At 45.4% G+C, this 12,645-nt stretch overlaps 1 protein-coding gene across 1 annotated transcript; it reads left to right on the top strand.

Moving 5' to 3' along the window:
* Nucleotides 1–6,579: 6,579 nt before the first annotated feature.
* Nucleotides 6,580–11,709, top strand: LOC113026613 (uncharacterized). The gene has a single exon (XM_026175592.1). It carries the CDS (start codon nucleotides 7,396–7,398, stop codon nucleotides 11,494–11,496), a length of 4,101 nt encoding a protein of 1,366 aa, XP_026031377.1. The 5' UTR covers nucleotides 6,580–7,395; the 3' UTR covers nucleotides 11,497–11,709.
* Nucleotides 11,710–12,645: the final 936 nt, after the last annotated feature.

Raw genomic sequence — 12,645 nt, 5'->3', positions numbered from 1 at the left:
AATTTTATGTTGCAAGATATCAAGCAACAAAGGCTTGAGTGTCTTACTACTGGCAACTTTCAAGAAACCCCAAAGCTGCACAAAATATAGACATAACCTTTTTTCAAGGTGCACACATGCACAAAGTGTATGCTTGTATATGTTCAAAATCTTTTTTCGTGCACTGTCTTGTGTGGAAGTATTATATGCAGTGGCTTGCAAAAGTATTCGGCCCCTTTGAACTTTCCCACATTTTGTCACATTACAGCCACAAACATGAATCAATTTTATTGGAATTCCACGCGAAAGACCAACACAAAGTGGTGTACACGTGAGAAGTGGAATGAAAATCATACATGATTCCAAACATTTTTTACAAATAAATAACTGCAAAGTTGGGTGTGAGTAATTATTCAGCCCCCTTTGGTCTGAGTGCAGTCAGTTGCCCATAGACATTGCCTGATGAGTGCTAATGACTACATACAGCGCTCCTGTGTGTAATCTAATGTCAGTACAAATACAGCTGCTCTGTGACGGCCTCAGAGGTTGTCTAAGAGAATATTGGGAGCAACAACACCATGAAGTCCAAAGAACACACCAGACAGGTCAGGGATAAAGTTATCGAGAAATTTAAAGCAGGCTTAGGCTACAAAAAGATTTCCCAAGCCTTGAACATCCCACGGAGCACTGTTCAAGCCATCATTCAGAAATGGAAGGAGTATGGCACAACTGTAAACCTACCAAGACAAGGCCGTCCACCTAAACTCACAGGCCGAACAAGGAGAGCGCTGATCAGAAATGCAGCCAAGAGGCCCATGGTGACTCTGGACGAGCTGCAGAGATCTACAGCTCAGGTGGGGGAATCTGTCCATAGGACAACTATACTAGACCTCAGTGCATCGTTCGATACTGTTGACCATAATATCCTATTAGAGCGATTAGAACATGCTGTAGGTATTACAGGTACTGCACTGCAGTGGTTTGTATCATATCTATCTAATAGACTCCAATTTGTGCATGTAAATGGAGAGTCCTCTTCACATACTAAGGTCAATTATGGTGTTCCACAGGGTTCAGTGCTAGGACCAATTCTGTTTACATTATACATGCTTGCCCTAGGCAATATTATTAGAAGACATAGCATACATTTTCACTGCTATGCAGATGACACCCAGCTCTATCTGTCCATGAAGCCAGATGACACACACCAATTAGTTAAACTGCAGGAATGTCTTAAAGACATAAAGACCTGGATGGCCGCCAACTTTCTGCTTAATTCAGATAAAACTGAGGTTATTGTACTCGGCCCTGAAAAGCTTAGAAATATGGTATCTAACCAGATTTTTACTCTGGATGGCATTACCTTGGCCTCCAGTAATGCTGCGAGGAACCTTGGAGTCATTTTTGACCAGGACATGTCCTTCAACGCACATTAAACAAATATGTAAGACTGCTTTCTTCCATTTGCGCAACATCTCTGAAGTTACAAATATCCTGTCTAAGAGTGACGCTGAAAAACTAGTTCATGCTTTTATTACTTCCAGGCTGGACTACTGCAATTCGTTATTATCAGGATGTGCAAAAAACTCCCTGAAAAGCCTTCAGCTAATCCAAAATGCTGCAGCAAGAGTCCTGACAGGGACTAGAAAGAGAGAGCATATTTCTCCTGTATTGGCTTCCCTTCATTGGCTTCCTGTTAAATCCAGAATTGAATTCAAAATCCTGCTCCTCACATACAAGGTGTTGTGTCCCCCACAAGCCATGTGGGGGACACAGCAAACATGTGGAAGAAGGTGCTCTGGTCAGATGAGACCAAAATGGAACTTTTTGGCCAAAATGCAAAACACTGTGTGGTGGAAAACTAACACTGCACATCACTCTGAACGCACCATCCACACTGTCAAATATGGTGGTGGCAGCATCATGCTCTGGGGGTGCTTCTCTTCAGCAGGGACAGGAAGCTGGTCAGAGTTGATGGGAAGATGGATGGAGCCAAATACAGGGCAATCTTGGAAGAAAACCTCTTGGAGTCTGCAAAAGACTTGAGACTGGGGCGGAGGTTCACCTTCCAGCAGGACAACGACCCTAAACATAAAGCCAGGGCAACAATGGGATGGTTTCAAACAAAACATATCCATGTGTTAGAATTGCCCAGTCAAAGTCCAGATCTAAATCCAATCGAGAATCTGTGACAAGATCTGAAAACTGCTGTTCACAGACACTGTCCATCTAATCTGACTGAGCTGGAGCTGCTTTGCAAAGAAGAATGGGCAAAGATTTCAGTCTCTAGATGTGCAAAGCTGGTAGAGACAGACCCTAAAAGACTGGCAGCTGGAATTGCAGCAAAAGGTGGTTCTACAAAGTATTAGTGATGGGTCGGTCGCGAACGAAATGGCTCTAGAGCCGGCTCTTCGACGTGAACGACGCGAGCCGGCTCCTTATCACGAGCCGTTTTTTTTGTTTGTTTGTTTTTTTTCTTTCTTTCTCTCACCCTCTCTCTCGCGCTTTTTTTCCGCTTCATTCAGCACGCGAGCCTTGTGCTTTACGCTGGGCAGAGAGGGGAGGGGCGGTAGTTACACTCAGTAGCACAGGAACAGAGCAGGAGGGAGAGACAGAGAAAGAGCCAGGGATAACAACATCACATTAGAAAGGTATAGTAATCATCCACAGCTATTTTCAGTTGCAGATGATAAAGGATTGAGAAAGTTTATTCACGCAGGTCCATATGACAGACAATATGCATGTTCTTTTTGTTTTCATATTATAATTTATATTTAATTGTGTTGTGGTTTGCAGTGTTTTGTGTTGTTTCACTTTAAATTTGTAAAAGGAAAAAGCTGAAAATTTAAATAGTTAAAAATTGAAATGTGAATAGTTGACTTTTGTATTATATGATTTATTTATTACATTTTATGTGGAGTGAATAAATAAAAGTATATTTACGGTGGCCCCTACAGACAAAGCACATACAAACTTCAAATCACGTACAAACCCTGAAGCACGTACAAACTCCAAAACACATAAAAAAACACGTACAAACTCCAAAACACGTATAAACTCCAAAATACGTATAAACTCCGAAGCACATAAAAACTCAAAACACGTACAAAAGGCAACAGAAGTGCTCCAGGATGCTAGGGGCAGTGTTGAACTTTTGTTACCTAGTGGCTACACAAGCCAGCCAGTACCAACGACCGGATTTGGTTTCTGGTAAAAACTGTTTTTTTATTATTTGACTATATATGAATGCTTGTGTATAAATACACAAACAATACACATATGCTTTCATGCTTTCAATTGTGTAATTTAAGTGATCTAGGTAGCTCTGTTTTGGAAGTTCAGTTCATGCTAGAAATGTGTTTTGGAGTTTGTACGTGTTTTGTCTCTAGGGGCCACTGCATATATTTATATATAAACATATATAAATAAAACCACTTTTTTTTTTTACATTAGTAATTCCTTTTGTGCATAATTTTATATTATTGTTAATAATAAATTAATTAAAGCAACAAAACAACCTGAAGAGCCGGTTTGGAGCCGAAAGAGCCGGAAATCCCATCACTACAAAGTATTGACTCAGGGGGCTGAAGAAAATATAATTTGATTAAACATTATTCAGCTTTAAATATTGTTCAGCTTTAAAGTTACTGTGCAACTGTGTAATAAAAATGTGTGCTCACGACTTTGGCCTTGAGAGCGATAAGAAGCGATCGCCTCATCCTGCAGGCGAAAGATATCTGCAAGCGAAGAGACTAGAACACCCAAGGCCGATTTCCTTTTATGGAGTTGTTTTTCTGCTAATGCAGCACTTTCCTCACAACCCCCTCCTGTAAGTTTTAGAGAATATATACCCATCCTCACAGCAAATATGAGGAATCTCCTGATGTGAGCTGTGTTGAGAGGTTGTCTCTGTCTCAATAAAAGTTCACTGATTCCCCCATCTGCTGCAGGTGTCCGGTTGTCTTCATTCTCCGCCAGCCTGGTTAAGTCAATTCCTCCTTAACATCTAAAAGAACCTATTTAATGAAGGAAGACGGGTTCACTTTGTGTTTAATATTATTCTATTGCTGTTGTTTTTTTTATATCCTTCAATTGGCGTCACGAACAGGATCCGCTCCAGGCCAAACTGGAACGGGTGGGAGGACATCGGCCGTGGTCTGAGTGAACGGAGTTTGGACAAAAGCTGTGTGCACACAAAAACAAGGTAAGCAGACCTTTTATTTCTGCTATATTGAACATTATAAAAATACTTAGTGTCCAAACTCCTAGTAATTCATAACCAAAATTGTCTGGCTTACTTAAGGCTTGTTGAGAATCAGACAAGTGAATAAGAGATAAGTGAATAAGAAATAAGTGAATAAGTGAATAAAGATAAGAGTGAACTGAGGTCTGACCACGGTTGCAGCCGACGGGTTGCTCTCCGGTGTCGGATAAATACCTCAGTGCAGGTCTGGGACCTTGAAAGGGTTTATTAGTAACGCCTTTCTAAACAAATTAAAAGGTTAAAGGCCTTGAGAATATTTTTTAGTAATATTCTCTAAACTACAGAAGGGTTAGGAAGGCCCAGAGGACTTTATTAGAAAAGATCCTCTAAAACTTAAAAGGAGAAGTACTGGTTGGAGTCCAAAGGAGGGGTCCCTTTGATCAATAGGAGAAAACGGATCTCTTCTTAAAACCCCGATGATTTTAGTGTTTTAAATGTTTTGATGTTCTGTTTGATATTGGACACACATAAATACACGCTGAATGCTTGCTGTGGAACACTGGGCAGGACAGTTTGGTTCTCCGTGTTCACAGATTACACAATTAAAGGAACTAGGTTCCTCTTTTGGTTAAAATAATACACCACACATAGAATTTTTTTACACATTTATTACATACATAAGGAGGGTAATGAGTGACTGCAGGTAATGTATGAAGTGTGAATGAGACGTGTGAACAAGGTGACAACCAACTAGCACCCCTATCAGGAAGCTCTAGGCAAGGTTACCCGCCAGACTCCGGTTTGGTAGAAGCTTGGTAACACCTGAAGGGATATTTCAGTGCTGACTCACCTTTAAAGCAGCGCCCCAGCTGTTAGTGCCTAACATAGGCAGAAACCCAGCTGGCCCAAATTCTCCTTTAAAATCAATAAAAGAACACTCCTCCATTGACAGTAAAATGGATGGAGAATTAGATCGACAAACTAATGATGATGGTTGGGGTCCCGGTGTTATTCTTAGCACATTGGGAGAACAATTAACATGTGTTGAGACAGTCATCAACTCCACACACCAGCCTAAAGAAGCAAAAAAGCAGAAAGAGTCATTGAGGAAAACAGCTGAAAGGTTAATGAAAGAAAAGGGAAAGGACGAGGGGAGTAGTGGTAACTGGGGAATAATTTGGCAGAATAAGGCTATGCAGGCAAAAGAGAAAGAGGAAGAAGCCAACTCAGCAGCAGCAGGTGCAGGTGTGATGAGCGGGGTGAGACACAGAAAGGAAGCAGATAAGCACGCAGGCCGCAAAGTTAAATTTAATCACTGGGTGTGTTTATGGGAAACTGCAAAACCACACATGAAGAAAAATAGGTCTCAGCCACCTCCCTATTCTGCCTCAACTCCTCCCTCAGCAGGCATATATCCGGTACTTAATATCTCTGGTGGAATAATGACTATTGGAGAAGAACCGCCCGTAGCTCCAACTCCCATAGATACCAAGCATTTTTGCCCAGGAAGCTCCTCTCTGTCGGCGACACCCTCAGCTAGTAGTAGAGCCCCCTCTTCCATGTCCCATTGTTCTGGAACCGGATCTGAGGGCCTAACTGACCCATTTGCGAGCGCACCATTTGCGGTTCGAATGAACAGACAGGAACCCACTGAACAACAATTAACTGATCTAGAAGCAGCATTACGCAGCTGCTTAAATGAACATAGGTCAGTGGTCCAGGTGAATAATCGTGTTGCGTCAGCCCCTCTTTCCCGGTCCAACCCCTTTGCCAGCACTCCTGTCGCTGTTAAAGGAGATCTGACCGCTACTGCAAAAACTGAGCCTGGCACTTCACCAAATGTCACAGTTACCATGTCTTTGGTGGGCCGTCAGGATCCGGAAACACAGATGAGTTTAGCCCACGTTTTTGCTGACACTGCTACCCCACCAGGCGGGGGAAAAACTGAGGATACTGATGATGAACTCAGTGACCTTAACAATACACCCCTCTCTACCTCTCCCAGTTTAGGATATCAGACTAGATCTAAGGGCCCTGTGCCTCAGCCTCCAGGCATGTTTCCCCTGGTCCAGACTAAAGCGCAACGTACACCAGTGTATCAACCTTATTCATTCGGAGATGTCCAGGCCCTAGTGGACAAACTCCCTGACATAATGGAGGGAGGGAATGCCTGGTTGGCTGGTTTGGATAAATACACAGCTGGACAGGACCTCGCACTGGGAGATTTTAGAGCTATTATAACTAGGTGCACATCCCGATCTCAGGCAGCGGACCTGGAACAAAATGCGGGTACTACCATGCATGAGAATGACGTGCCACTAATGCAGGCCTTGAGGTTTATTGGACCGGCCCTGCGCAAACAATTCCCACCCAAAAATCAAGACGCCTTACAGAAATTTAAATGGGAGGGAAAGCAAAATCCCACCCATTATCTAAATCAGGCTGTTGAAGACTGGGTGAACCATACAGGTCATCACCCCAGTAGGACTTGTTCACAGAGCATGTGGTTTAGAAGGGCGGTGCTGAGGGGCATTCCGGAGTCAGTAAGCCAGAAAATGGAGGATAATCCTGATTTGCAGGACTGTGACTTTGCAATCTGGAAGAAACATTTGATTTTTAATCTTAACAAAGTGCAGATTAAGTCTGATGATAAAGCGGAGAGCGTCGAAGATTTACAGTTGCAACTGTTGAAGGTTCAGCTGCAGAAAGCTAAAAACGACCTGGGTGGAAAAGGTGACAAGCCTAAAAAGCAGCTTGTGGCCGCTGCAGCTCCCCCTCCTGGTCCAGTTGCCCCTGATTTGTATCCGAACCCATGGCCAACTGATCCACAGCCCCCCCAGTATGGTGCTTATCACTCACCGGCCCCTTATGGGCAGAGAGGTTCCCCATTTGGAGGAAACAGAGGTGGTTTCAGGGGAAGAGGTCAGATGGGAGGTGGTAGGGGAGGCCAGATGTATGTTTGTTTCCGGTGTGGACAACCTGGACACTGGGCTAAAGCGTGCCCTTTGAACCCGGCTGCTGGAAGAGGCAGGGGAGCCCGTGGTGGGCCCTATCAGCATCCTGGCCACAGAGGTGGACCTCGTGGTGCTTTAGTTGAAGTGCCCCCGGCCCCACAGATGCCTGTGATGGGGTGGGAGTACTACGAGGGTGGTCCCCAGCTATAGGACACCCCACAGACTGCCCAGGACGGTGAAGGGACAACGGCGGACCCTATGCTGTCCATAACTGTAGATAGAAGAACAAGCAGCTTTTTAGTGGACACTGGAGCTACGTACTCCACCATTAAGGATGTTGCTCGTGAAAGACTTACTGACACAGTGATTACAGTGGTGGGCATATCTGGGGAACCTAAAACTCTGCCTTACACCGTGCCCCTCCCCACAACGGTTGGAGATCAGACTTTGTTACACAGCTATGTTTGTTCAAAACAGGCGCCTGTGAATTTACTGGGAAGAGACTTGTTGATTAAATTAGGAGCCACAATACTCTGCTCTTCACAAGGCCTAACTGTGACTCTCCCTACTGGGGTTGTGCTTCCCTGTTCTGATGGGCCAGAGGGAGGTGGTCAGTTTCTGCTGCAACCCTCCTCCTGTTTGGCGGACTCTGCTGACATCTACTGGGCATTTTTGGAAGTTGAAACACCTGCTGAACCAGGAGTTTGTACTGCTTTTCAGCAATGGCGGCCGTGGCTCTCACTCCTACATCCTTATGTCCCTCCCCCTGACCCACCTCATGTTACACTGTTTTATGACAGGCATGACACCACCTGGTACCAGCACATGTTCCAAGAGCAGTGTGAGGGGCGGGCTTGGTCTCTGAACATGTCGTGCATTTTTGCGGCACCGGAGGGAGTGGCAGCAGCGGTTACTTTTACAACAGATCAATTACAGTGGTACATGATGTCTGATGAGGCAGCTCCCCATGTGTCACTGGCCTTACATCCTGGACACCAGGCTAAGGAGCTGGGTGGAATGGTTAAACGTTCCCTTGCGGCCACTGACTGGACACCTACAAAACTCCCACAGGTTTTGTTTTCTCCATCTACCAAGACATACCAAATTTTAAATGATTGCTTTAATTCCTCAACACTGCAACATAGAGTGGTCAGCGGGTCACATGGCAGAGAACACACAGACCACTGTGATGCTGCGCCTTTACTCGACTCTCTTCCAGATTGTTTGTGGTCCCATGGACCCACAGATGTAGGTTTAGTTGATGTGGAGCCAGTCTCTTTTCAACTGTCATCTGCTACCCCTTTGTGGCAGCCTCAGTACCCACACAGACCGGAGGCTGAGGCTGGGATTGCAGAAACAATTTCTGGTTTGGTCACTGCCGGTGTCCTGGAGCCCTCCTGCTCTAAGTGGAACACGCCCATCCTACCCGTTGAGAAAAAAGGCACGGGGAAGTTCAGAATGGCACATGATTTGAGAAGGATTAATGCCTTACTTGGCACTCCTACTTTGCCTGTGCCTAATCCTTATGTTGCCTTGACCAACCTCCCACCATCTCATGCCTGGTTCACCTGCATTGACTTGGCTAATGCCTTTTTCTGCCTCCCACTTCGTGAGTCACTGCGTGACATTTTCTCATTTACATTTAGAGGCCGACAATGGCGTTACACTCGCTTACCACAGGGATTTGCCCTCTCCCCAGGACTGTTTAATCAGTGTTTGAAAGAACTTTTACAAACCAGCCCACTACCATCTGACTGTATGTTAATACAATATGTGGATGACCTTTTGCTGTCTGCCCCCACGGCTGACATCTGTTTGGAGGCCACCAGAGTGGTGCTTCAACACCTGGCCAACACAGGTTTTAAAGTGAGCAAAAACAAACTACAGATTGCAAGAAAACAGGTTTCTTTTCTAGGCCGCATGGTCTCACAGTCCGGTATTTCCTTGTCCCCAGAACACAGGAACTCCATTTTGCACCATCCAAAACCTCTAACTGTAAAAGACATGTTGTCATTTTTGGGCCTGACTGGTTACAGCAGGACCTATGTCCCAGACTATGTTGGCCTTACTTCCCCTTTGCGCGCTTTGGTAAATGAACAAGGCATGAGAAACCTCTCTGCTCCCCTCTCATGGACTACAGAAACAGAACAGGCGTTTATAAAGTTAAAACAACAGCTTTCTGTCGCCTCTGACCTTGCTGTGCCAGATTATGCTTTGCCTTTTCATCTTGATGTTTCTGGAACTGGAACCCATATCAATGGTATCCTGTTCCAGAAAAAAGGGGGAGAGAGAAAAGTGTTGACATATGTAAGCGTAATGCTTGACAACACTGAAAAACGCCACCCACCGTGCACACAACACGTTTCTGGACTTGCAAAAATCATTCAGAAAACAGCACACATAGTGATGAACCACCCACTAAAAATTTTGACATCACACAGTGTGGTGGCCTACGTCTCCTCACAGGCCTTCACACTCACTTCACTCAGGCAGAGACGCCTCAGTACCATTTTGGAAGCACCACACATCACCTACTCACATGAAGGCATAAACATGGCTGATCACATGGGATCGGGGGAACCACATATGTGTGAAGAGGTTGTGCAGGTACAGGAGAAAATCAGGCCAGATTTGCAGGCAGAACCTCTAATGGATGCAGAAAAAGATTGGTTCACAGATGGATGTTGTTTCAGAACTGAAAGTGGAATGTTGAAGGCTGCATGGGCAATAGTGGAACAGACAGACATGAGATGGAAAACAGTGAAAGCAGAACAGTTGACAGGACAACAGTCTGCACAGAGAGCTGAACTGAGAGCGGTGATTGAAGCCTTAAGGATGGGAAAGGGACAGAAAGTGAATATATACAGTGATTCAGCTTATGCTGTGGGAGCAGTGCATGTGGAGCTCAAGCAGTGGCTAAGAGCTGGTTTTTTGACAGCCAGCGGAAAGCCTATTAAACATGAGATGGAAATGAGGGAATTAGCGGAAGCACTGTTGTTACCTGTTAAGGTGGCAGTGGTAAAATGCAAAGGACACAGTGCCGGATTGGATTTAGTGGCATTAGGTAACAAACAGGCCGACTTAGTAGCTAAGCAGACAGCTGGTTACTTACCCTCCCTGATTATGGTAATGGACCCAGAAGCCACACCCCCTCCAGAAAGACCACCCATACAACTAGGCCTAGCCACAATCAGAGAGTTACAGGACAAAGCCAGCCCCCAGGAAAAATCATTATGGGTAACAAGAGGGGCCACAAACACAGATGTCTGGCGTGGCCCAGATGGAAGGCCCATTCTACCGCCAGGGGTCAGACAGACAGCAATGGAAGAGGCACATGGAGTGGGGCATGTGGGACCTGCACAAATGATGAGAAACTTAGCCGTCTGGTGGCACCCTTATCTAAAAGACATGACAAAATACATGGTTAAAACCTGTAAGGAGTGCAACCAATTTGGAATCAAGCCCGCCTTCAAGCCAATAGCAGGGTACTTCCCCATCCCACTTTGCCCAGGGAAAGAAATAATCATTGATTACACAGACATGGTGGACAGAGTGGGTGGTTACAGGTACCTGCTGGTGGCTGTGGATGCATTTTCAGGTTGGCCAGAAGCCTGGCCGACAGCAAGTGAAAACAGTAGAACTGTGGTGAAGTGTCTGATTAATCATTATATACCACAGCATGGGTTTCCCGAGGTCATAAGGTCGGACAATGGTTCACATTTCAGGAACCACGATCTGCAGAGGGTTGAAGCCGCATTAGGTTTGAAACATAAGTTTGGCTCAGTTTACCACCCCCAGTCCCAGGGGAAAGTGGAAAGGATGAATCAAACTCTAAAAACTAAATTGGCTAAAATCTGTGCACAGACCAAATTAGATTGGGTTAAGGCATTGCCTCTTGCATTAATGTCCATAAGATGCTCAGTAAATCAAACCTCTGGTTACACTCCATTTGAGTTGGAGCATGGCAGGCCTTTTCCTGGCCCCTCCTCTCGCCTGTTAATGTCGGATGAAGCTGATTCAGACCTCGATCCGAGGACATATTATAACATGCTCCGCAGTTTTGTTGCCCAGTATTCCTCACAGGTCGCTGAAAGAAACCAGCAAGAGCTGAAAGAGGCGGCTACACCTGGAATGGACTACGTCCTCCTGAAAGTCACAAAGAGAAAGTGGGCTGAGCCTCGCTGGACAGGCCCTTACCGCATAACAGAGCGGACCTCCCACGCTGTCAGGCTCGAAGGTAAAGGTGACACCTGGTTTCATTACACACAGTGCGCTGCTGCCACCGAACCAGGAAGAACCTTGAAAGAGGTGCAGAAGGACCTGTCAGAAGGAGCTGCAACAGCATCACCAACCACTTGAGGGAGCCAAGACTCAACCTACAAGCCGGCTGGTTACAAAAGGGGGTGTTCTTCATACTGAACTAAACATTTTTTTATTTTTAACATCTTTTATGACTTTGCTTTTATATTGGCTTGAGTTTTTAAGATGTACATTTTACATTGCAATAGTTTTAACCGCTGAAAGCTCATTTAAAGTTGTGTCACTGATACTTTTTGTTGCTCTTTAACTCCTAGAACACGCCCTTGGCGAGGTGGGGGGAACTGGACCACCTTTCTGTGCCCCATCATCCTCTATTAGACGACATCCAAGCTAAGTAAACATGTCTTGGCCCTTTCCCCCTGAAATGACAGGCAGGCAAAGATGTTGCGTCTTTGTTTGCTTCCTGGCCCTGGGTCTCATTCCCATTGGCATAATCCTGATCTGTGAAGGGCCCCCGACACTTCTGACACCTTCAAGTTCAAAAGCTTCGCCCCCTTCTGACAGTCCCAATCTGACAAATGTAGCCCCTAGGGTCTTGCCCACCACTTCCTCTCCAGTTTTGCCCACGCCCGATCGATTTAGAAAGAAACGAGACACGGTTACCTCCTGTACCCCAAGTACGACTAGAATGATTACTCTCTGTGTCCCCAACAATAAAAGTTGGGTAGTTGAAATAGATTTCGCTAGCTTCCCAGTCACTCCCGTCACCAAACACCAAGGGGGGGATCTTTTTAACCTTGCAGTACATCTCTCCTCCTCAGTGTGGTATATAACCCTGGGAGGTTGGCATCAGTGGAAGTGGTCCAGTTTAGTGTCAGAAACGGACCTCGATTGGTCCAAGCACTCTAGAGGTCAGGCTTTGCACTGGAGAAACCAAAATATGCTCAGAATAGCAAAAAAACCGGATCTTTCAGGCTTAATTTTTACCCTAAAGGATCTGGCCTTGACCTCCTGTCAACAATTTATACTTGCCCCTTGGACTGATCGCACCGCCCTGTATTGGCAAATGGAAATATGCCCTAGCGTTGGTGCAGCTCCAAGCTCTGTAGTTAAAGATGATAACCCCACCTTTAATGGCCCTCCGGTGACATATACAAACGGGGGGAGAAACGGCCGAATACGCATTGTAGACACAAATAAAATGTCTAAAGATGACCTCTTCCAAATTCTAACCGGTATTTCTGGAAC

The sequence above is a fragment of the Astatotilapia calliptera genome, chromosome 1 (genome assembly GCF_900246225.1).
Source record: "Astatotilapia calliptera chromosome 1, fAstCal1.2, whole genome shotgun sequence".
Classification (NCBI taxonomy): domain Eukaryota; kingdom Metazoa; phylum Chordata; class Actinopteri; order Cichliformes; family Cichlidae; genus Astatotilapia; species Astatotilapia calliptera.
Note: the sequence above shows the minus strand (reverse complement) of the source record. Positions and strands in the feature narration are given on the sequence as shown.